At 44.1% G+C, this 26,263-nt stretch overlaps 1 protein-coding gene across 1 annotated transcript; it reads left to right on the plus strand.

Moving 5' to 3' along the window:
• Positions 1–24,771, plus strand: LOC146986715 (G protein-coupled receptor 61-like). The gene is made up of 2 exons (XM_085777866.1): positions 1–279; positions 23,203–24,771. Exons 1-2 carry the CDS (start codon positions 1–3, stop codon positions 24,769–24,771), a joined length of 1,848 nt encoding a protein of 615 aa, XP_085633992.1.
• The last annotated feature ends 1,492 nt before the right edge of the window (positions 24,772–26,263 follow it).

Here is a 26,263-nt window from a genome sequence, read left to right on the forward strand (position 1 = left end):
ATGGATGTATTATATTATGGTCTGGAGCTGCAGCCGTCACTGTCTGCTGCTCCCAGGGTGCACTGCGGCAGCTGGTCCGTCCGGCTGGAAAAGTTCTGGTCGCTCAGTGAAAACTGTCCCCACGACGTCATCAACGCCTTGCCTCGCCTCCTCCAATCAGGACACAGACCCAGGGACCGAGGGACCGCGGTCCGCGCAGCGTTTCTGTCCCGGCGGAGGAGCCTCTCGGTCGGCCGCGGTCTCAGCGAGGGGTCGGTGTCTGAGCTCCGGAGGTCCACGGTGTGCTCCTCTTCATCACGGTCTGCTCCTCTTCATCACAGTGTCTTCCTCTTCATCACTCCTCTTCATCACTCAGTCTTCATCAGTGTCTTCATCTTCATCACAGTCTCTTCCTCTTCATCACACTGTCTTCCTCTTCGTCACAGTCTCCTCCTCTTCATCACAGCAGCACAACACATCCAGCTCGCGCCGTCCTCGCGCGGACCGGAAACATCTGATAGTTGATCTGTGGCGCGAGGAGAAAGAAGCAGAGGAGGAGGAGGAGGAGGGGGTGTGTCACATCCTCTCTCTCTCCCTCTCTCTCTCTCTCAGTTCAATTCTAAGTAACTTTATTGACATGAACACAAACACTGCCAGTGAAGTTCATATGAATCAAACACATATTCTCCATTTAAATTTCATTAGGCTAAATGAAATGAAATGTAATAGTCTATAAAACATGAAGGGAGCACATTGAGTGGGGAGTTCCCCATCCCATAATAATATACTGCAGCTACTGGTGAGATGACATCATCAAATGTAAATGTTGAATAGTTTTTAAAGCATCCGTTGCTTTGTGTTTATTAGTCAGTCGAGTTGTTAAAGGGTTTTTATTTTCCCTGAAGGTTAGAAAGATATAGATCATATAAGACCGTGTGTGTGTGTGTGTGTGTGTGTGTGTGTGTGTGTGTGTCGGGGGGTTCTGTCCTCTGGGACGGTTTAGTTTTTCTGGATCCTTTAAAGGAGCATTACGTAACCAGCGATGGGTCATTCAGCACAATGACACGTTTGATTAAGGAGCTGGTGAAGGACGGGGCAACCGCTGGCGTGTGTGTGTGTGTGTGTGTCTGTGTGTGTGTGAGCTGCAGCAGTCTGCAGGTTGGACGTGCTGTGCATTAACAACAGCAGCAGCAGCAGCAGATCGATCAGCAGCTGGTTCACATCTACAGATCTGTGGAACTATATTATATTATATATTATATTATATCATACTATATTATATTATATTATACTAGTTATATATTATATATTATATTATATTATAACTTCACCTGTTATTAACTGTTCACCAACATGCAGGTGAGTAGGTCAGGTGATCTCCAGGGTTTCTATAGAAACACACACGAGGTCTCTGTCATCATCAATCTCCATGGTGACAAGGTCAGCTGGTCAGATGTGGAGATGAAGCTGCACCGAGGTCACGGACTAGAGATGAACCTCGTTAAAGGTATAGCCTGCTAGAGGAAACGCTGGTCGACTGGGACGGACGGTTCACTGTGGGGGGGGGGGGGGGTTAAAATAAAAATAAAAACATGAAATAAGAAGCAGAGATACAGAAACATCAAACTATAAATGACCGTGTAACGTGTCGTTTTAGAAGATGAACGATGAAAGGTTTAAAGTGTTGAGTCACGTGGTCCAGAGGGTTCACACTTCACACATGTTACTGCATTAAATCCATGTTTAACCTTTCTATTGGTGAAATATGAACAATCTAATAAACCAAGCATCAAATGTAATATGTAGGCTAATATGTATACTACATATATACTATATGTAATACGTATGTGGAGTTGTTAAAAACAGTCAAACTGTGTCAATAGAATGACAGAGTTTATAAAAGTAGCCTATAGGTGAAGTGAATGTAAGATGAATAATAAGTGATGAATGTGCCAGAACTTGGATCATGATGATTAAATAAAAGACCGAGACTTGAACTGTGTTTAATTTCCCAGTGGATGGTGTCGTGTTGAGTGGCTCATGTCGTTTCTGTAACATGAGTAATATTATATATATATATATATATATATATATATATATTACCTGTATATATTATATATGATCTGTCTGCAACGATCCATGTTCACATTAATCCTCCATCATGGACATAAAAGATGAAGAGGAAACACGTTCACTGGAGCTTCTTCCTGTTTCCTAAACACGGTGACGGTTTAATCTGGTGGAGGAGCTGAGCATTATGGGAAATACACACTGTGAGTTAATTATTGAAATACAAAACACAAAGTGAAACAGCCCAGAGTCTCATGTCGTCACCGTCCGGTAACATGAATAATCTGAACTCTGTTGGACGTTTAGGATCAGAGATTATTTATTTATTCTAAAACCAAATACGGAAAAAAATAAAATATGGAGAAACATGTTTTTATTATTTCCTGCAGCTGCAACACAACATGCATCAGATCAACACGCAGCTGCGGGCACATCCCATAATGTGACATGGATCTCACAGCAGCAATTACCCACCATTACCACACACACACACACACACACACACACACACACACACACACACACACACACACACACACACACACACACACACACACACACACACACACAGTATCTATCTCAGCCCATTAGTCCCATTAGAATAAAAGCATTTCCATCATGAACAGAAGCTCAGTAGAAAAACTCTGACTCACTGAATCTTCACCTGAAAAACGACACAAACTGTTTCCTCCTGTTTTAAAAATGGTTAAATATAAAAATAAACATTTTTTAAAGGGACAACGAGGAGTTTTGTAAAAGCGAAGTGCACTACATTTATGAGCCTCCGCACCGTGAAATTCTTTGACCGGTGCAAGACAGACTCATGTTTTCATTCATCAAGAATTAAAGTCAGAGGTTGGAAGACGATCACATACCGTCGTAGTTCCCACCATAAACGGAGATTCATACGGCGGCGTTATTCTCATGACTCGCCACGAAACCGAAAGTAAAGAAACGCTGGTCGGCTCGCCCAGCATTTCCACCACCACTAATAATAACAAAATAACCATAGAGACAAAACCATAGATTTATCTAAAATGGAGCCATTAACAAGTGGTAACGGAGATTCATCCACATTAATATGAGACTTTGTTATTGTCGAGGAATTTTTCATTCTGCCGATGGAGAAACTCCTTGTTGTCCCTTTAAACTGGTCTTAACTGGACTAAGAGTGATGTAGCAGGGCTGCAGAACGCAGTCTTCTCCTTCACAAAGGACCAATCAGAGGGAAGCAAAGTGTTAGTCTTCCTCAGTCCTGTCCTTTAGGTTTAGTCTCCAGATGTGTAAACTCAGCTCTGGTTGTTCCAGCAGCTTGTTCACAGCTCAACACGACCAGATCAGATCAGATAACGAGCTGCTCTCTGGAGATTATTGACACGTCTCTAGTGAATTATACATGAGCTGCAGCAGCAGGTTTGGGTGACGACGCTCACAGCTGGAATAATAACACATGACACCAAACACGACAGAGCTCAGAGGTCAACGCGGCAGATCTGAAACAAACTGAACTACTACAGGTCAATTGATAGATATCACGTGACGTCACACAGCGTTCGCAGCCGGTCACAGCGCCATCTTGGGTACCGACTTCCAAAGGCAGTCTATGGGCTGTGACCTAATACATCCATGGCTGTGACATCAAATCTCACAAAAATAGTGGATAAACCTTTTTTTATTACATGGCTCTATTGAATGTCGTATTCCGATAATTTATTGATATTTCTGATATTTATTTACATCTTGATTTTGCATTTAACAGTCTGTTATTCCTGTTTAACAGATCGTTGCTAAGTAAAATACACCGTTGCTAGGGACGCCGCTCTGATCAGCGCAGCACAGAAAAGAGAAACTATGCAGGATATTTACTTTCTGTTTCATTTTTTACCGTCATTAAACAGCTTGGGAGACATGTACGCCAAGGGAGGCTGCCTCACTCTACTGAGTGTGAGCGGCACGTACGTTCACGTTGCTTTCGTGAATTGTAAACACAGACGCCCCCTCGGTTTTAGCGTCCAGCAGTTTAGCGGCTAATTCAACAGCAGTGATGGATAACTGTACCGGAGAGGCTCAACATGAGCTTCATCTGAGGAATAAACGGCAGCTTTTACCTGACGGGAGACCGACGCCTGAGCTACGGTAGCTAACAGCTAGCAGGTTTTTACCTACTTTTCCTCTCTCCCTCCCTCCCCCCTTTCTTATCGCACACACACGGCCCAGGTTGTCTGTCATATCTGTTGTAAACCTTGTAATAACAGCTTGTTGAGTACAGTTAACACTATTGTTGCCTCGGTTTGAGTGTGGATTAATAGTTAATTGTTTGTTTAATGTGAGTGGTGGTCATCGCGTCCTGATGAGTTGGGTTTTAATAACAGCTGAGCTGATAACGTAACTGTGTAGATGGCGTGGATTGTGATGAGAAGGTGTTGCACATATTTTAAGACTTATCTGTGCAAACCATTGTGCAAAACCTGTTTGTTGTGACTTTTTGCATGATAAGATGATTTGCCGAATTCTTCTTCCATTCCTGCAGCCTTTTGTCTCAATGTTAACGATGCAAAATGTCCAGATATTTTATTACTTTATGAAAATAAATGTCTGAGTTAAAAAGAAGTGGGCTACGCATTTCTGATTTGATTTGGCTTTTCGTGTATTTGGAGGAGAGACAGTGAGAGCGAGCGAGAGAGAGAGAGAGACGAGGAGGTCCGCTGGGTGAGCTAGATTAAGTTTTAACGGGAGAGAGAGCGGCGCACCGCGCTGTCAAAGATCGTCTCAGCAGAAATGGTGTGTGCTTTCAAGGCAAGGCCATCAAAATGAGAAATATCCATATCCAAACTACATCAGGCAGCAGTCTTCTGGTCAGAGAGGACGTGGCTGCACTGAGCTGAATAGAGGTTAACTCAGTGTTCGGTACCCAGCATGGCGGCGGCCAGGTGGAACGCATCGTGACGTCACCCTACTGATAAATATCTATAGAAGGGAACACATGGACCTCTGGTCAACACTACAGCTGTAATACTAGAGGTCAATAGAAGGGAACACATAGACCTCTGGTCAACACTACAGCTGTAATACTAGAGGTCAATAGAAGGGAACACATAGACCTCTGGTCAACACTACAGCTATAATACTAGAGGTCAATAGAACACATAGACCTCTGGTCAACACTACAGCTATAATACTAGAGGTCAATAGAAGGGAACACATAGACCTCTGGTCAACACTACAGCTGTAATACTAGAGGTCAATAGAACACATAGACCTCTGGTCAACACTACAGCTGTAATACTAGAGGTCAATAGAAGGGAACACATAGACCTCTGGTCAACACTACAGCTGTAATACTAGAGGTCAATAGAAGGGAACACATAGACCTCTGGTCAACACTACAGCTATAATACTAGAGGTCAATAGAAGGGAACACATGGACCTCTGGTCAACACTACAGCTGTAATACTAGAGGTCAATAGAAGGGAACACATAGACCTCTGGTCAACACTACAGCTATAATACTAGAGGTCAATAGAAGGGAACACATGGACCTCTGGTCAACACTACAGCTGTAATACTAGAGGTCAATAGAAGGGAACACATAGACCTCTGGTCAACACTACAGCTGTAATACTAGAGGTCAATAGAAGGGAACACATAGACCTCTGGTCAACACTACAGCTATAATACTAGAGGTCAATAGAAGGGAACACATAGACCTCTGGTCAACACTACAGCTGTAATACTAGAGGTCAATAGAAGGGAACACATAGACCTCTGGTCAACACTACAGCTATAATACTAGAGGTCAATAGAAGGGAACACATGGACCTCTGGTCAACACTACAGCTGTAATACTAGAGGTCAATAGAAGGGAACACATAGACCTCTGGTCAACACTACAGCTGTAATACTAGAGGTCAATAGAAGGGAACACATAGACCTCTGGTCAACACTACAGCTGTAATACTAGAGGTCAATAGAAGGGAACACATGGACCTCTGGTCAACACTACAGCTGTAATACTAGAGGTCAATAGGGAACACATGGACCTCTGGTCAACACTACAGCTGTAATACTAGAGGTCAATAGAAGGAACACATGGACCTCTGGTCAACACTACAGCTATAATACTAGAGGTCAATAGAAGGAACACATGGACCTCTGGTCAACACTACAGCTATAATACTAGAGGTCAATAGAAGGAACACATGGACCTCTGGTCAACACTACAGCTGTAATACTAGAGGTCAATAGAAGGGAACACATGGACCTCTGGTCAACACTACAGCTATAATACTAGAGGTCAATAGAAGGGAACACATGGACCTCTGGTCAACACTACAGCTGTAATACTAGAGGTCAATAGAAGGAACACATAGACCTCTGGTCAACACTACAGCTATAATATTAGAGGTCAATAGGGAACACACATGGACCTCTGGTCAACACTACAGCTATAATATTAGAGGTCAATAGGGAACACACATGGACCTCTGGTCAACACTACAGCTGTAATACTAGAGGTCAATAGAAGGGAACACATAGACCTCTGGTCAACACTACAGCTGTAATACTAGAGCTCAATAGAAGGAACACATAGACCTCTGGTCAACACTACAGCTATAATATTAGAGGTCAATAGGGAACACACATGGACCTCTGGTCAACACTACAGCTATAATATTAGAGGTCAATAGGGAACACACATGGACCTCTGGTCAACACTACAGCTATAATATTAGAGGTCAATAGGGAACACACATGGACCTCTGGTCAACACTACAGCTGTAATACTAGAGGTCAATAGAAGGGAACATGGACCTTGTAATGGTAAATTTGAATATTCCTTTGTTTTAATCACTTGTGACGTCCCTACCCCCTGCTTTCCCTCCAAGGTATCAGATCTTCTTCTGTTTGTTACCCATTTGTATTTTAATGTCTAGACCTTGTAATTGCATTTCAAGTTCCAGAGACACCCAACCTCTCATTTCCTCATGATATACTCAAACCCTTTTGTATTTTAAAGTGCATTGATTAGACCTCTTAATCACACTCCAGGATGTCGGTGCCAATACCTGTGAAAAGATATCCTGAGTAGGGGGCTGACCCCTGCAGCAGACAAAGGGGTGTGGAATATACCTGAGGGGGCGTTCCTCAAGTATAAATGTTTAGGTCTCCCCTTTGTCTTGGTCTTTTCTTTACCATCATCCACTCGGATATGAATTGACCTTTTCTTGCAAGGAAATAAACGCATGTCGGCCGGCAAGGCTCTATTTCATTCTTCACCATCAACAGAGAATTTCCACGACAACCTCTGGTCAACACTACAGCTATAATATTAGAGGTCAATAGGGAACACACAAGGGAACACATGGACCTCTGGTCAACACTACAGCTGTAATACTAGAGGTCAATAGAACACATGGACCTCTGGTCAACACTACAGCTGTAATACTAGAGGTCAATAGAACACATGGACCTCTGGTCAACACTACAGCTATAATACTAGAGGTCAATAGAACACATGGACCTCTGGTCAACACTACAGCTATAATAGTCATGGATGTTAGTGATGTTTTAGCCCTGTTAAGCCTGAACCAGGAAATAATTGTCAGAAAATTCAATTTTTTGAAATTGGACCCTTTATTGGACCTTCTGACAAAAAATGTAAAAAATAAAATAAAGATTTGTATAGAAAATGACCTTACATACCTGCTGTATCTATTTTGATACACACATTTTCAACACTGTTCTACTATAAAATAAGTTATGAAATATTAAGTAGTTTTACTTTGCATCAATGCAGTAACTATTCCTATCCATGAGTTTCAAATGTAGTCCTACACCTGCCATGTTGGGGACCCACAAGTGTTTCAAACTAATTCATTACTTCTACGCCAGAAACACAACACAATCAGAAACACAACTCAAACTGAAACACCTGTGTTGGTCCCCAACATGGCAGCTGTAGGTGTTTCATACCTCAACTTTTTCAATATTGGCAAAAATATCCACGAGGAAACACATTTGGGTCCCTGACTGACAGTGGCCATATTGGATGTCCCAAGTGAAGGCAGCGGCCATATTGGATGTCCCAAGCGACGACCTGCTGGTGCATGAATAACTAACTGCCCCCTGGTGGATCATCTGGTCATTGCATGTATCTGATTGTGTACATGAGGTTTTTCACAGTGAAGATGTAGAGGTCTGAAAAACTCGTGTATTTTCTTGAATCAGATTTGATACAGATGGCGACAAAGGGTTAAAACCCTTCAGGCGTGTAGAGATGGAGACGACGGGACAGGGAAATGTCTCAACAACATTATACAGTCGTGTCATCTTTCAGAGGAGGAACTCTCATCATCTCTGTACATTTGAATGAGTTCTAATAAAACTCTTGAGTTTCCTCAGGATGAATCTGAGTCCTTTCGGTGACTGTGCTCACAGAACACGCATGAATATGTTTCTACTTGTGTTTCATTATCACAGTTCATCATCAAACTCATCATGACGTCTTCTAGCTGAAAGCTCCATAATAATGTTATTAACATGTCAGTCAGAGGAGAGAAGGGATGAAACTCTGTGAGAGAACAAGAACATTTTCCTGCACACACACACACAACATGATCATTGGTTTGGATCTGTGTGAAACCAAACAATAAACCCCCTGTGTTGATTTGTTCAGTTGTGTGTCTATATTGTCCATGTGTGAATGTGCATTCAGAGTTTCCATGAAAAATGAAGTAGTTGTGTATTTTTTCTTGTGTGTCTCTCTCCTCCGTGTCTCTGAGTCTCATTAGAGTGGACACACTGCCACCGTCTGGTCTGGATCAGCCTGTTCATTCATCTGCTGAGCCAATCACAGCTCACTGAGCTCTGTTGTTGTTGTTGTTGTTGTTGTGTTTCCAGATAAACAAGCTTCTCACAACAGACAATCAGTGACTGAAGATATTTTAACACACTGCAAAAACTCAAAATCTTTTCAAGAATATTTGTCTCATTTCTTGTCAAAACTAATCTCTTTTCACTTAAAATAAGACTCATAACCTAAAAATGAACTTGTTTTTAGATCATTTTCACTTGTTTCAAACTAATTTTCACTTGAAATAAGTAGAAAAATCTGCCAGTGAAAGCAAGTTTTTTGTGCTTGAAAAAAAAAAGAAAAACTTGCTCCACTATCAGATTTTTCTACTTATTCAAAACCTAACAATCCAACACAATGATACACTCATGCGCCATTTTGAATCACTTTCAAATCAACAGCAACACACTGATGAACTTTACACAAAACTCTTCAGTCTTTGCTATTTTATCTCTATTTTCAGACAGTTCTTCAACAAATCCAACCTTGAACTGACCACAGCTGAACATCCCTGCATTGCTCTACATGTGGACATGTGTTTGGTGATCGTAGACTGTCCAGCTCCATGCTGAGGATAATTCTTCCATGGGGTTCAGAAATGGGGAGTAAGGGGTCAGGTATACTGTAACACTATGTATAACACTGTGAAGGTGTCATGGTGTGTGAATCCAGATGGAAACTAACAGTATCTCATATGACAACAAACCCCGACTGCTCAGGTCGGTCCTGCACTGCAAAAACTCAAATATCTTACCAAGAATATTTGTCTTATTTCTAGTCAAAACAAATCTCATTAGTGTGAGTAGTGTGTATTGTTCTTCTGTTTGGCCATTTTCTTCCGCCTTTTTACGGTCTTCTTCTAGTCCTTCATACTTTGTGCTATTTCAACAATTCATATATCAAAACGTGCAGCTTTTTTTGAACTTTATCAGCATTACTTTTCTCTTTTTAACTATTTATACTTTTTCAAATATTTAACTTTTTCTGATTTTTTTCAGCTTTATAATGTGTGTGTGTTGCGTCTAACGAGCAGAGCCAGAGTGGTGTCAGAGTGGAGAGAGGCAAAAAAACATTCTAGAGTTTTTCTGGCTAAACTGTCAGCACGGCCACAAATTAAACTCTAGACAAATTATTTTCTCCAGTTTTGTAGCCACACTTGTCTTCTGGCTAAAATTCTGGTCAAAAATGCAAAGAGACTTAGATAATAATTTAAAATATTTTTTAAATGCAGCCAGGGAGCTCTCTGCTCCCATTCAGCTCAATGCATTTTTTTCACATCAGCAGGAGAAGGAGCTCAACTTTGTAACTTGCTGTTAAGTGCTTTTTAATTCATTTTAATTCACCAAAAAATAGTCACAGGTCACAAAAAAGTCCTCTTCTTACTTGGTGTGGCTAATTTATACTAATTACTCTTTATTTTAAACATCATTGAAAAATCTCACATTCATCAAAGTCTCAACCTCTCTACTTCACAACTCCACTGTAGTGTAGGGGTTAGGGTGGATGCTTGCCAACCCTAAGGTCACTGGTTCGAATCCAAGGGAAGAACTCTTGTTATGTTATGTTGAATTCTGCTCTCCTCCCCCGCCTTCAATTGGTTACAGGTGTTTGTTATCTCCTTGATTACTCGTACCAGTTTGCAGCACATCATCACATTACAATGAATGACAACAGTCTTGAAAGCAGTGTGCTCTCTGTAGCCGAGTGGCAGAGTAAAGGTTTAATGATCATATGGTCATGGGTTCGATTCCTGCCTCAGTCATTTCACATCATTGCTTGACTTTTGATTCCAATTATTCAGCTGTCATTGGACAGTCTTTGATTCCTCATAGTATAAAGCTCATTGTAACTCAGGTTCTCTGTGGCCATATGGTTAGTGTGTTAGGTGTTGTGCTATTTCAACAATTCATATATCAAAACGTGCAGCTTTTTTTGAACTTTATCGGCATTACTTTTCTCTTTTTAACTATTTATACTTTTTAAAATATTTAACTTTTTCTGCAAATTAAACTCTAGACAAATTATTTTCTCCAGTTTTGTAGCCACACTTGTCTTCTGGCTAAAATTCTGGTCAAAAATGCAAAGAGACTTAGATAATAATTTAAAATATTTTTTAAATGCAGCCAGGGAGCTCTCTGCTCCCATTCAGCTCAATGCATTTTTTTCACATCAGCAGGAGAAGGAGCTCAACTTTGTAACTTGCTGTTAAGTGCTTTTTAATTCATTTTAATTCACCAAAAAATAGTCACAGGTCACAAAAAAGTCCTCTTCTTACTTGGTGTGGCTAATTTATACTAATTACTCTTTATTTTAAACATCATTGAAAAATCTCACATTCATCAAAGTCTCAACCTCTCTACTTCACAACTCCACTGTAGTGTAGGGGTTAGGGTGGATGCTTGCCAACCCTAAGGTCACTGGTTCGAATCCAAGGGAAGAACTCTTGTTATGTTATGTTGAATTCTGCTCTCCTCCCCCGCCTTCAATTGGTTACAGGTGTTTGTTATCTCCTTGATTACTCGTACCAGTTTGCAGCACATCATCACATTACAATGAATGACAACAGTCTTGAAAGCAGTGTGCTCTCTGTAGCCGAGTGGCAGAGTAAAGGTTTAATGATCATATGGTCATGGGTTCGATTCCTGCCTCAGTCATTTCACATCATTGCTTGACTTTTGATTCCAATTATTCAGCTGTCATTGGACAGTCTTTGATTCCTCATAGTATAAAGCTCATTGTAACTCAGGTTCTCTGTGGCCATATGGTTAGTGTGTTAGGTGTTGTGCTATTTCAACAATTCATATATCAAAACGTGCAGCTTTTTTTGAACTTTATCGGCATTACTTTTCTCTTTTTAACTATTTATACTTTTTAAAATATTTAACTTTTTCTGCAAATTAAACTCTAGACAAATTATTTTCTCCAGTTTTGTAGCCACACTTGTCTTCTGGCTAAAATTCTGGTCAAAAATGCAAAGAGACTTAGATAATAATTTAAAATATTTTTTAAATGCAGCCAGGGAGCTCTCTGCTCTCATTCAGCCCAATGCTGAGAGTTCTCCACCACTCTGTCTGTAGTCCAGTTGGTTACAGGTGTTTGTTAAGAGACGCATTAATTGCTTCTGCCACCGTTTGCAGCACATCATCACATTACAATGGCAACATGCTTATGTCTGTGCTCTCTGTGGCGAAGTGGCAGAGTAAAGGTTTATTGATCATGAGGTCATGGGTTTGATTCCTTACTTTTTTTTTAAGCAGAAGCCAGTGATCCTCTTATCAAAGGTTTTCTTTACCCCTCACATACTGTCTCAGTCTGTAGCCTAGTGGTTAGCTTGCTGGTCTGGAGACCTGAAGGTTGCTGGTTCAAATCTTGCCTCAACAACAATTATAGTGAATTATTTTCCCAGTCGTCCTCTGTTGACTTCTGATAACTTGCTTCATGTTGAAACTGCTGCTCTCAGCCTGAAATTCACAGAAATTTTCATTCTAAGTCATTCAAGCTTGACTCTCAAGCTTTCTTGATGTTGACAGTGTGCAGATCATTCACAGACAACAGTCTCTGTAACTGTGTGTGCACCGTGGCCTAGAGGCAGAGTGGAAGTCTAATGACCATGAGGTTGTGGGTTCGATTCCGACCTTGGTCAAACATTTGTATGGTGATCACTGCTTGCATTTGCTAATTCTGCAACAGCGTTCAGTTGCTGTCAGCAGTCACACCATTTCCATTCTTGGAAATGCTTTTTCTAGTTATACCTAAAATAAGAAACATCACATAAAAAGTAACTTGTTTTTAGACACCTTTTACATCTTTCGATTTTCACTTGAAATAACAAATAAGTAGAAAAATCTGATAGTGGAGCAAGGTTTTCTTTCTTATTACAAGCACAAAAAACTTGCTTTCACTGGCAGATTTTTCTACTCATTTCAAATGAAAATTAGTTTGAAACAAGTGAAAATGATCTAAAAACAAATTCATTTTTAGGTGATGAGTCTTATTTTAAGTGGAAAGAGATTAGTTTTGACTAGAAATGAGACATTTTGACAAGAAATGAGACAAATATTCTTGGAAAGATTTTGAGTTTTTGCAGTGTGTAGGCTACATGATGTAGACATCTACAGCTCCCTCTTCCTCTGGGTCTCAGTGCCTCCATGTTTGTCAGAAACAAGGAGCCAGTTGATGAAAATGTCTGATGAGTGTGTGTCTGTGTGTCGTTCTAAAGCTCAGACTGGTCAGTGTTGAGTTTTCTGTGTTGGTGTTGTCAGGTGTGTGCAGAAGTGTTTTACATTTTCAATTCATGTATCTTCCCAATGATGACAAGGTATTTCAATTTTGAGTGAGGTGTCTAATGTAGGAATGTAGTAATGTTCTGCAACAAGCAAAGTGCAAAGCAGAGAATGTGTTTAAAGCAGATATCAGTGGAATGTTTTTGTTAATATAAGTCCTAAATAGTCCTATTTTCCGTCAGCAATCACTTACATGAAGTATTTCAGCCTAAACACGAGTCTCTCCGTCACTCTGCTCTGCTGTAACCCGAGGAGAAAATTTTCCTTGTGGGATACAAGTGTTATCCAATGAGGGGAGAGAACGGCATGAAGGGCTGTGTGTGCAGCCAAGGGATGCGCGTGAATGTGGTGACGTAGCACGAGGACCAATTGATGCCTGACAAGGGCGGGGGCTGCTAACTCATGGTGCGTTCAAGGAAACTCGTACTTTGTGTTTTTCCTTCCTGTGAAGTCATACCAGTTCGATCTGGTACGAGTTCACGGGTCGGAAGTTACGAGTGGCCGTTATAGGGAACTTTCACAGACAACAGGACGGTAAAAACACGAGCTACGGGTTACCTGGAACGCTACCAAGTCGTAGTTGTGACTTGAAGCTGTAACTTACGGTTTCAAAAGCCTGCCTTGAACACAGCATTAGCCGAAACGGCCGTGCCACTGATATCTGCTTTAAGGTGTTGTCACATGTGTTTAAAGGGACAACGAGGAGTTTCTATTTGGTTATAAAAAAGTCTGATATTAATGTGGATGAATCTCCGTTACCACGTGTTAATGGTCCATTTTAGATAAATCTATGGTTTTGTCTCTATGGTTATTTTGTTATTATTAGTGGTGGTGGAAATGCTGGGCGAGCCGACCAGCGTTTCTTTACTTTCGGTTTCGTGGCGAGTCATGAGAATAACGCCGCCGTATGAATCTCCGTTTATGGTGGGAACTACGACGGTATGTGATCGTCTTCCAACCTCTGACTTTAATTCTTGATGAATGAAAACATGAGTCTGTCTTGCGCCGGTCAAAGAATTTCACGGTGCGGAGGCTCATAAATGTAGTGTGAAGACACTTCACTTTAACAAAACTCCTCGTTGTCCCTTTAAAGGGACTTCTCCTGGTTTCTCTTCATGAAAATGTATTATTTGGTTCTTCAGTCTGTTCTTCATGAATCAACAAAGTTCCTGTTCCTTTCAGCTCTGAATGAGCCGTTCATATCATTCATATCTCCATGGAGCGGGTAAGCTCGGTGCTGCTGCCATGTGGTGTCACCATGGTGACGGTAGGAAACCACGGAAACTCAGCGGAGACACCGGAGCTGTCGGCTCAGGTCACCGTGGTAACGCAGTGAGGAGGAATGGAGCGTTACACTGATGCTGCATTCACCTGCAGTCGGGCAGACGGCCGTCGCTAACAAACCAGACGTCATTTTAGTCTCAGAAGTCCAGAGAAAGACGGTAAAACAATACCACATCGCCATGACAACATGTTGTCAGGTGTATTGTTTTGCCTCGTGCTGACGGACCACTTGTTTACATAGAGGCTTGTTTATGCCGTTACCTGCAGCGGCTGTCGTCCGTCTGCCGTCTGCCTAATTTCATGTGAATGCAGCATGAAAAATACGACTGAGTTGCTTGAGATACAACGCTTGATGGGAGGAATTCATACAGAATGTCCCTTTAAGGTGTTGTCACATTGTGTTTAAGGTGTTGTTACAAGAAGTTTTGGTTTTGCAGCTTTGGTCTAAGCGTTGTGTAACGTTCCCTCAGGCTGGCCACTGATTGGACGAGGCCACGCCCTGCTGAACGTAGCTCTGAGCTGATTGGACGAGGCCATGCCCTGCTGAACGTAGCTCTGAGCTGATTGGACGAGGTGCTGAACGTGGCTCTGAGCTGATTGGACGAGGTGCTGAACGTAGCTCTGAGCTGATTGGACGAGGTGCTGAACGTAGCTCTGAGCTGATTGGACGAGGCCACGCCCTGCTGAACGTGGCTCTGAGCTGATTGGACGAGGTGCTGAACGTGGCTCTGAGCTGATTGGACGAGGCCATGCCCTGCTGAACGTAGCTCTGAGCTGATTGGACGAGGTGCTGAACGTGGCTGTGAGCTGATTGGACGAGGCCACGCCCAGCTGAACGTAGCTCTGAGCTGATTGGACGAGGCCACGCCCAGCTGAACGTGGCTCTGAGCTGATTGGACGAGGTGCTGAACGTAGCTCTGAGCTGATTGGACGAGGCCACGCCCTGCTGAACGTGGCTCTGAGCTGATTGGACGAGGCCATGCCCTGCTGAACGTAGCTCTGAGCTGATTGGACGAGGCCATGCCCTGCTGAACGTAGCTCTGAGCTGATTGGACGAGGCCACGCCCTGCTGAACGTGGCTCTGAGCTGATTGGACGAGGTGCTGAACGTGGCTCTGAGCTGATTGGACGAGGTGCTGAACGTAGCTCTGAGCTGATTGGACGAGGCCACGCCCTGCTGAACGTGGCTCTGAGCTGATTGGACGAGGTGCTGAACGTGGCTCTGAGCTGATTGGACGACAGGTTGATGATGTAATCATGTTTTGCTAAATGTCTGATGTATTTCTGAGTGCAGGTGATGTTTGTGCATCCTATCGTATCTATGGGTGGTTATTATGGGCTGCGGACGGTGGGGGCTCTCTGGGGTGCGTGTGTGTGCGTCCTGTTGCTATTTCTGAGTGTGAGTGTGGAGTCTATTTTCAAGGTTGCCATGGAAACCATTGTATTTGTGGCGGCAGTGATTGGTGCTGCCGGCCGAGCAAGACGCTGCTATTTCTGTCATGAGTCAACACCTGATACACACACTTTCTCTCTCACACACGCACACACACACACATATACACACACACACACGCGCACACACACACCCACACACACACACACATATACACACACACACACACACACACACACACATATACACACACACACACACACACACACACACACACATGCTTGAATACAGATGCAGACCGTCAGACTCGGGTATAAAACCAGTGCGTTCTTGCAGAGTCTGAGGCATAGAGAAGAAGCTTGTGTGTGTTTCCTCAGTGTTACCAGACGTCTTGATGCATCGTCACCATGACAACAGTAGTAATAATCACTGGCCACCCCACTGTCTCCACCCAGATGCATCATGGGGTCTTGAGTTCTGCTGTCCAAGCATCTTAGTACTGACAGGAAGAGACCTGCAGGTTACTCTGTAAAATGAAAATAGCAGAATCTCATCTAATGGTTAATGGATTTTTCCTTTTATGTCAATCAATCGATCGACCGACCGACCGACCGACCGACCGACCGACCGACCGACCGACCGACCGACCGACCAATCAATCAATCAATCAAAAGAATGTTATGTCAAAATGTAAAAAGCAAAAGAAAAGAAAAGATTATGATAAAGATTTTATTCTGTGGGTAACGGGGGCGGGACTAGATCAGCTTTAGCTTCTCCCACTTTCCTTTTCGGCCATGTGTATATATTATTGAACTAAGATGAAGTGTGATGATGATGATTTAATGGACATGCCCAAAATAAACAAATCAATCAATCAGTCAATCAATGAGTGATTGCAGCTCCAGCTGCAGTGGTCAATATGTTTAACTGTTAGTTAGGGTCAGTTCATATCTCAGTCAGAAGATGTGAATTCAAACAGCGACTCATCATTATTGTAATCAGGCGATTACTGGACTAGATTAATCAATCAATCAGTTCATAAGAGGTGTTGCAAATTAAAACATGCTTTTTTTCTCTTTGGTGCAGAAGATGATTTCCATGAAATGCAAATGTTGTGTGTGTTATGATGGGATGGGGGAGCTCAGCTTACAAATGCAAATGAACAACAGCTCCATGTAGAGTAGCCTCACCCGTAATAGCCCAGATCTCATTGTCCTCCACAGACGGAGCAATGAGATGGACTGTATATGGAAAAGATCACCGTGGCAACGGGAGCTCCAGCTTGAGAAGCTGGGATGGAGGCTAATCAATGCTTCACTGTCTCAGTAAATCTTGTAGTGGAGGACTCTTTAATCCATGAAACCACTACCTGAACCACCGGGAGAGGAGGAGAGACGAGGAGAGACGAGGAGAGAGGAGGAGAGACGAGGGATGAGATGAGACAGCTGAAGAGACTTCAGAGTTAAACACCGACAGGTCGGTTAGAGGTCATCTAGGGAAAGATGAACTGTTGATGCTCAGATCTCCAGAATCAGATCAAACCAGACAGTCGTCCTGGTCGTTAACAAATCTGTTAGATGGAATCAATCAATCAATCAATCAATCAATCAATCAATCAATCAATCAATCAATCAATCAATCAATCAATCAATCAATCAATCAATCAATCAATCAATCTTTATTTGTATAGCACTTTTCATGCCCATGGCAGCTCAAAGTGCTTCACATGTTAAAAACAAGCAATATGGGGCGGTGCGTGGTGCAGGGGTTAAGGCGGCCGCCCCATAGGCTACAGTCCTCAACGCAGGCGTCCCCGGTTCGAATCCCGCGTCGGGCAGACCTTTCCTGCATGTCCTTCCCCATCTCTCTGCCTCTCCCTTTCCTGCCTATCTCACTGTGCTATTAAATAAAGGCAAAAAGGCCAACAAACCCCCCCCCCCAAAAAAAACAAAAAAAACAAGCAATATAGGGAACACATGTTAGGGAGACACACATACATTTGCATTCACATTCACACAATAATTCTAGAACATTGGATTTTATCTAATACTCACTCATTTGCAGTGGGGAAAACACTAGATAAAATGAAGTAAAATAGATAAAAAGAGAAGATGAGAAAGACATTAGATAAGATGAAGTAAAATAGACACTAGGTGTAGTGGGATAAAATAGAAAGAAGAATGGATGAATTAAAATAGAATAACGTTGCATTTCTTCCATCCTTCATAGTTAAACATGGAAACATCCACTTTGACCTGACGGTGGCTCAGCAGAGATCATAGGATTACTTCAGTCAGAGTACCAGAGTACCAGAGTACCAGAGTACTTCCAGTACTTCCAGTACTTCCCGGTGTCTGGTCCTGCTCTGCTCTGGGAGTTCTGGCCTGTAGAGACCACACTGCAAAAACTCAACATCTTACCAATAATATTTGTCTTATTTCTAGTCAAAACAAATCTCATTCTACCTAAAATAAGTATATTATACATATTATACATAAAAAGCAGCTTGTTTTTAGACACTTTTTACTTCTTTCAAGCAGATTTTCACTTGAAATAAGTAGAAAAATCTGATAGTGGAGCAAGTTTTTCTTTCTTATTACAAACACAAACACTTTCACTGGCAGATTTTTCTACTTATTTCAAGTGAAAATTAGTTTGAAACAAGTGAAAATGATCTAAAAACAAGTTTATTTCTAGGTGATGAGTCTTATTTAAAGTGGAAAGAGATTAGTTTAGACTAGAAATGAGACATTTTGACAAGAAATAGGACAAATATTTTTGGACAGATTTTGAGTTTTTGCAGTGCAGAGAGACAAACCTCAGACAGATGCCAGTGTGTGTCACTGAATGGGAGTGTGTGTTGCTTTGGATTAGAGGTAATAGAGGTGGATGTGAGGGTCTAAGGACAGAGGATGTTGTTATGATGCCATGTAAAGCCCTTTGAGACAAACCGTTTGTAAACGGGCTATACTAATAAAATTGCCTTGCCTTGCCTTGCCTAATAATGACATGGCATTTCATATGCACGTCCTAATTTCCGAGGGAAGACGTGTGGATACGGAGCGGACTCTAGGACCGTGGGGAGACGGAGACTCTGGTCCTGTTTCTCTGCCTCTGCTCCATCTCTGCAGTCACAGTGAGAGTGTGTGAGTGTGTGAGTGGAGGAGAGAGCAGAGAGACTGAGCTGGTGGCTTGGCAACAATCTGCATCAGCATCGTTTCAGAAGAAGCTCTGTGCTGCTGCAGAGATCCAGAGAGGAGGAGGTGAAGGGACGAGAGGAGAGACCGTGGCAGCTTCCTCAGCTTCCTCAGCAGCCGCACCAAGCTACAAGGTACGGTGAAGGATGTGCAGCTCAGCAGTGGCAGCTACAGCAGCTTCTCCTCCTCAGAGAGCAGAGCAGCTATGAAGCTTTCTGCCTCGTCGTCTCGGCTTCTTCTTCCCATCACGCCGCCCGATTCTCTCCACATTCTCCTGTCTGTTCTCATCCTCTGTCTCTAATCCGCCGATTACATCCTGCTGAGCACAACCAGCAGATCTATTTCAACTGTGATGTGATATACAGGACGTAGGCCTCGGTTTATACAGTGGGTGTAATGCATTAATGATTAATACATAAATGAGTAGGCGGTAAGACATGACTAAACCTGTTCACTGAGGTGAGGAGACCCAACATCTCCGCATCTCTGCTGCAAATGGCTTTTCTACATCTCACACACACACACACACACACACACACACACACACACACACACACACACACAGCAGCAGCAGCTATGTCTGTTTGTTGTGTTGTGTGTTAATATGCAGACAGCCTCTGCAACCTATGAATAGCCTCAGGTTTTCCATTTGAAACACTTCATTCACTCACACTTAGTGCTCATGACTTCCTGAGTGGATTGCCATTGATGTACAAAAGCAAAATGACACACACACACACACACACACACACACACACACACACACACACACACACATGAAATAGGTATTAGCATGGCCTTCCTGCATCCAATGATGTTGATGTGTTTCTATTTGTTGGGAGAAGCTTCCACATCCAATCAGCTCTAACCAACACGGTAGATGTGTAGATGTGAAGGTTTGTTGCCGATGCAGCGGTAGAATGGCTGTTAGAGAACTAGCATCATGCATCGACAGACAGGATGTGTGCTTGAAAAGTATTTATACACTGCTGCTGCTCCGTGGAGCACAGTGGAGCGCTGGGCTTTTATCTTTAACCTTCACGTTACCACAAAACTGTCAGAAATAAATCATCTAAAATTCTATATTTGTATTTTTCTGTGCCATGTTTGATCAGCACCTGTAAATGATGCAGACTTCATTGAGTTATTGCTATTTGGATTATCATGGATGTTAGTTTGCAGCAACAGAGATGTGAGAAGTGAATTCATCTTAATGGCAGCAGCAGTAGTAGTAGTAGTAGTAAACCTTTATTTAACCAGGCAAGAGTTGCTAAGAATACATTCTTATTGGGGCAATGGCCTGGTAGGAGGTGAAGACCCCCTATAAGGGCAAGGGAGAGGGGGAGTAAACCATTAAAATATAGACAATAAAAGCACATACGACAACAGTGACACAAGAGAAAGGAAGAATAGAGACAGTCGGCCTAACATAACGCAACGACATACCACAAAGTGACAGTTAATCTGACGTACAGTGAAGCAAGGCAGAAAGTGAGAAGCAGCAGAAGCAGCTGTTTGCTGGGATGAGTTGATATGAGTCAGAAGTGCAGATAAGAAGCTCTGACCTCTGATCAGTTCTGTCTTCTCTGTCTCTGTTCTCATCAGGCTGGGATGTCGCTGTCCGCAGACATGGAGCTTTTCTAACTGGACCGGAGGAAGAAGCTGAGATCCTCCAGACAACCACAGCTCTGCCCTACAGCGCAAGAAAGGGGTAACTCATTCTTTGTCAACAATGAGATTTTGACATTTTTGGGACTAAAGGTTCTGCTACATCATGTGGATAAATATCTGGACTCAACGTGATCTTATTTAGGATATATTTATATCTGAGGGTGGTTTTCACTGTAACTCCCAAAAGCTGTGGGGAAACAACAAGAGAACACAGTAACTAGAGTTACCTTCTTCTCTCTGTGTAGAACTACTCAGGGCTACTACTACTACTACTACTATAGACCGAATCTCCTTGTTGTTTACATTCTACTTCCGGGTAGAAAACCAGCACGTAATGTGAATGGGATCAATAGTAACGAACGAGAGTTTAGCTATATATCATATTTTTCACGCCCTATCACCGTTTAGACAAATCTGAAATGATTGAAGAAACATTACTATTTCTGTGTGTGTGTGTGTTTTGTGTTGCTATGTGTTGTATTTATTCAGTTTGGGGGAATCACGGTGTCTAGAAAGCAGCAAATTTCCGTGTCCAGCATAGAGTCCAGGCACTGACAACACACATCCGAGGCCGACTGGCAGCACAAACATCTGGTTTCAGCACAATCATCTGGTTTCAGCACAAACATCTGGTTTCAGCAGAATCATCTGGTTTCAGCACAAACATCTGGTTTCAGCGGCCACCGGCAGCACAAACATCTGGTTTCAGCACAAACATCTGGTTTCAGCTCAAACATCTGGTTTCAGCACAAACATCTGGTTTCAGCACAAACATCTGGTTTCAGCTCAAACATCTGGTTTCAGCACAAACATCTGGTTTCAGCGGCCACTGACAGCACAAACATCTGGTTTCAGCACAAACATCTGGTTTCAGCATAAACATCTGGTTTCAGCACAAACATCTGGTTTGAGCACAAACATCTGGTTTCAGCACAAACATCTGGTTTCAGCACCAACATCTGGTTTCAGCACAAACATCTGGTTTCAGCGGCCACCGACAGGCAGTGACCACCAGACTGACCACTTGGTTCCCCCGGGTCCAGCACATAGTCTCCACCGCAGCTGCCCCTCTTTGACTTTCCTCCTCCATTTCCTTCAGCTCGTCTTCAGTAAACTCGGTCTCTAACTGATAGTGGCGCCCATCGAAATGAAACCAGTCGTTGTTGTTCTCAAACTCCATAAACTCAGCCGTGTCTGTGATGTTTCCTTCACTAAATTACAGACAGTCTCTTCCTGCAACGAACGGCGTCTGATTGCGCGTGACGTCGCGTCTAATCTCGCGCTTATTTACGTGATTCTCTCCGTTCATTTCCCTGTGAACACTCGATAATAACTTTTATAAACTGATGAAGATACATAGGAACTTAGCTGCATTATATGGAGTAATACACACATTCATCCTTGAGCTGCGGGACTCTACTTCACTCGGTGATCACCTCCATGCCAGCTGACTACCTGTAACCATGGCTACAACAGCTGACTACCTGTAACCATGGCTACAACAGCTCACTACCTGTAACCATGGCTACAACAAGCAGACATCACAGATAGGATATGGGGGAATCAAGTGGTCAGTGTGTTGGTCACTGCCTGTCGGTGGCCACTGAAACCAGATGTTTGTGCTGAAACCAGATGTTTATGTTGAAACCAGATGTTTATGTTGAAACCAGATGTTTGTGCTGAAACCAGATGTTTGTGCTGCCAGTCGGCCTCGGACGTGTGTTGTCAGTGCCTGGACTCTATGCTGGACATGGAAAGTTGCTGCATAGCGTATAACTGGAGCAGAGTGGGTGAGTTGTTTTCGTCTCGTTTCAATAGAAACCAGGCTAAACTAACAGATGTTTGATGCCTTGTATTATGGGATGGGACCCTGTTTGTGCTGTTGATGATGTTTGGTGCTGTTCTGAGCATTATTTGTGGCTGTAAGTGGCTTTTTGATTGGTGGCTAGTGGATCTGTATACTGTGCTGTTTGTTATGGTGCGGTCATTGCTAAAGTTGCTACAACTGGAGAAGCTAGCGGTTAGCAGACTTCATCTGTCGAGGGGGGGTCTAACTCGGTGTTACGGTGCGTTGGACCATGGCTTAAACTTACGCCGGAATATCCCTTTAAGGCGGCTGCCCAATGTAGAGGCTACAGTCCTCACCTCAGGTGGCCCCGGTTCGAATCCCGCATCGGGCAGACCTTTCCTGCATGTCATTCCCCCTCCCTCTGCCTCCCCCTCTCCTGTCTATCTCACTGTGTGCTGTCGAATAAAAAGGCAAAAACGACAAAAAAAAATACTAAACTAATTTTTCTCAGAACTGCACTCTGAGGAGTTTTAACCCTTTGTTCCGTTGTAGGGCAGAACAGCAGCTTCCCGCCTCATTCCCGGCCTCTCTCTGCTTCCCGGCCGTAGCTCCTTCCCGGCGGTGAAGGATGGGTGATGGGGCAGTGACTGCTCCTTCCTTCCTGCCTTCCTCCTCTTCCCTCAGATGGAGCCGACGTGGAACTCCTCCTCCTCCCAGCTGCTCCCGTCCAACCGGTCTGCCTCCTCCTCCTTCTCCTCCTCCTCCTCCTCCTCCTCGCTGCCCGAGCCGGAGCGCTGGGCGGCCTCGCGGGCGCTAGCGCTGCTCGCCATGCTGCTGATGGACCTGCTGGCCGTGCTGGGCAACGTGGCCGTCATGGCCGTCATCGCCAAGGCGCCGCAGCTGCACAAGTTCGCCTTCGTCTTCCACCTGTGTGTGGTGGACCTGCTGGCGGCGCTGGTGCTGATGCCGCTGGGAATGCTGTCCGGCGGCGGCGGCGGAGCGTTCTCCGGCGAGGCGCTGTGCCGCGGCTACCTCTTCCTCAGCGTGTGTCTGGTCAGCGCCGCCATCCTCTCCATCTCCGTCATCAACGTGGAGCGCTACTACTACATCATCCACCCGCTGCGCTACGAGGTGAAGATGACGCTCGGCCTCGTGGCCTCGGTGCTGGTGGGAATCTGGGTCAAGGCGCTCGCCATGTCGGCCCTGCCGCTGCTCGCGTGGTTCCTTCAGGGAGGAAGAACTCCTCTTCCTCTTCTGGAGAGCAGCGGCGGGGTTAGCGTTAGCGTTAGCGGCGTTGGAGGAGGAGGCGGAGCAAAGGCCGCTGTTCCGCCGCCTCCTCACCGCCGCTGCTCGCTGCACTGGCCCGGCGGCGGCTCGAACCGCCTGGCCTTCATGGCGCTCTTCACGCTGGTCTACTTCCTGTGTCCGCTGCTGCTCATCCTGGTCGTTTACTGCAACGTGTTTAAAGTTGCGCGCGTCGCGGCGATGCAGCGCGGCCCGCTGCTGCCCACATGGATGGACGACACGCCGCCGCTAGCACCGCCGCCGCGCCACAACCGCCACCGCCGGCGCTCCGAGTCGCTCAGCAGCCGCTCCACCATGGTGACCAGCTCTGGAACGGGAACGGCGGGGACGGGAACGGGGCGGGCGACGCCGCAGCAGCAGCGGGTGCTAGGCGGCGGCGGGAAGGCCGCGGCGGTGCTAGCGGCGGTGGGCGGTCAGTTCCTGTGCTGCTGGCTGCCGTACTTCTCCTTCCACCTCTACGCGGCGCTGGCGGGAACGCCGCCGTCGGCCGCGCTGGCCTCGCTGGAAGAGGCCGTCACCTGGATCGGATACTTCTGCTTCACCTCCAACCCGTTCTTCTACGGGTGTCTGAACCGGCAGATCCGCGAGGAGCTGGGGAAGCACCTGCCGTGTCTGTTCCGCCGCGCCGGAGCGGAGCGGGAAGACGACCGGCTGCCCAGTCGGGAAGGATCCATAGAGGAGAACTTCCTGCAGTTCCTCCAGGGCACCGGCGGCTGCAACAACAACCTGGACCCTCAGAACTCCCGTGGCAGCGGCAGCTCGTCCTCCAGTCCGAAGGGCGAGGCCGGCTGCCCCGCGGCGGCGGCTCATTCCCAACTCCCGGAGCAGCAGCCGCAGCCCATTCCCATTCCCGTCGACTTCCGTATCCCGGGACAAATTGCAGAAGACACTTCGGAGTTTATTGAGACTGAGCAGGTGAAAAACAACCACATATATACAGACAATTAATGCTGCGTTCATAACAACTCGAAAGTCGTAATTCCCAACTCCAACTTCCGACATCATTGCGTTCACGCTGCAGGAAATCGGGAGAAAAAAAAACATGGCTACCTGAAGGAAGTTTGTCGTATTGTGGCTCATAGCTGAATAGTAAAAATCACTGCAGCAGTAAATGATGTTTATTCTGGAGGAGAGGAGACGCTGCAGATGAGTGCACATATAATGTTACAGCCTTGATAACAGTTAAACCTTATTTCATCACACACGAGGAACACAATTTCACACCGTACAACAATCACAGCTTAATATAAACGTATTTCATATCGGCTACTGCAATAATACACAAAATATATGCATTCAAGCCTCAACAAATAACTTCAAATGTCTAAATTCTAACCGTTTAAGACGAGGGCTGCCATGTTTTGATGTTGTCGTGACGTCAAGTCAGAAAGTCGGAGCTTTGATATGATACCCGAGTTTCCGACCTGTAATTTCCGAGTTCGACGCCGTTCAATTCATTTTTTTTCCGACTTCCGAGTTGTCTTGAACGCAGCATAATAAGTTTTTAATGTCTTTATTTCCTGAAGATTAGTCTCATTTGAGTCAACAAAATGTAAAGTGTTTCAGGAAAACATGTTGGTATCTTTGAATCATTGCACTTTGCCTCATCAGATTCCACCCGAGTTCTGAAGACAGTCAGTGATATATGAGGTGGTAAATATATAATATATAAGGTGGTGAATGCAGATGTTTGACAGCTACCTTCAGCAGGTTGCTATGGTGACCAGGGAACTTAATGGGAGATAAAAAAAAAACTTGATAAAAAAGAAGAAAGGCTGTATGTTGGCCTTCCTCACTACCACACAGCTCTGTACAGTCAATGATTCATTTAATTTATAGTAGTGTAACTTTATTAAGTAAAAAACTACATCAAATAAATGTTTGATCCTATGATGGGGCAAGTGAAGCTGTTCAGAGAGAGAAATGGTTTCAGAGTGAATACACTAACCCCTCAACCTCAACGGTCAAATCAATCAGCTTTAGACTCTGGCATCTGGATTATTTTCTTTAAAACTAGTTTTGTAAATTACTGGCAAAGAAGACAGCAATAAAATACACAAAAACATTTAGGGGAGCCACTGACAGAGAAGCACTACTGTCACTTCTGACTGGTAGTTCAGCTGTCTTCTCTCCAACCCTCTGGTCAGTCTGGTTTTATTAGATTAGGAAGCAGACAGACCGAGGCCGAACTCATGGAACTTCTACAAGCTGTTTACACACTAACTCCTGAGTTTAGTTTCCTCCGGTCTTTGGTGCTTTTCCACAAACTCTCCTTTGGTTTCCTAAAACACAACCCAGGCTAATAATAATAAGTGCACTAGCATTAGTTAAGCATGAATAAATACTGAATTCTTCATTTATAACACATCAATACTCATTAGTTTATCCACCACTTTATTTTCCCATGATCCATTGCGTCATACCACAACAGAAGTGGGTT

The sequence above is a fragment of the Trachurus japonicus genome, chromosome 5 (genome assembly GCF_045865225.1).
Source record: "Trachurus japonicus isolate A0001 chromosome 5, Traja_1.0".
NCBI lineage: Eukaryota > Metazoa > Chordata > Actinopteri > Carangiformes > Carangidae > Trachurus > Trachurus japonicus.

Coding starts and splice junctions, on each gene's coding strand:
- LOC146986715 (XM_085777866.1), top strand. CDS start 1: ATGGATGTATTATATTATGGTCTGGAGCTGCAGCCGTCACTGTCTGCT. Junction 280..23,202: donor CTGAGCTCCGGAGGTCCACG/GTGTGCTCCTCT, acceptor CTCTTCCCTCAG/ATGGAGCCGACGTGGAACTC.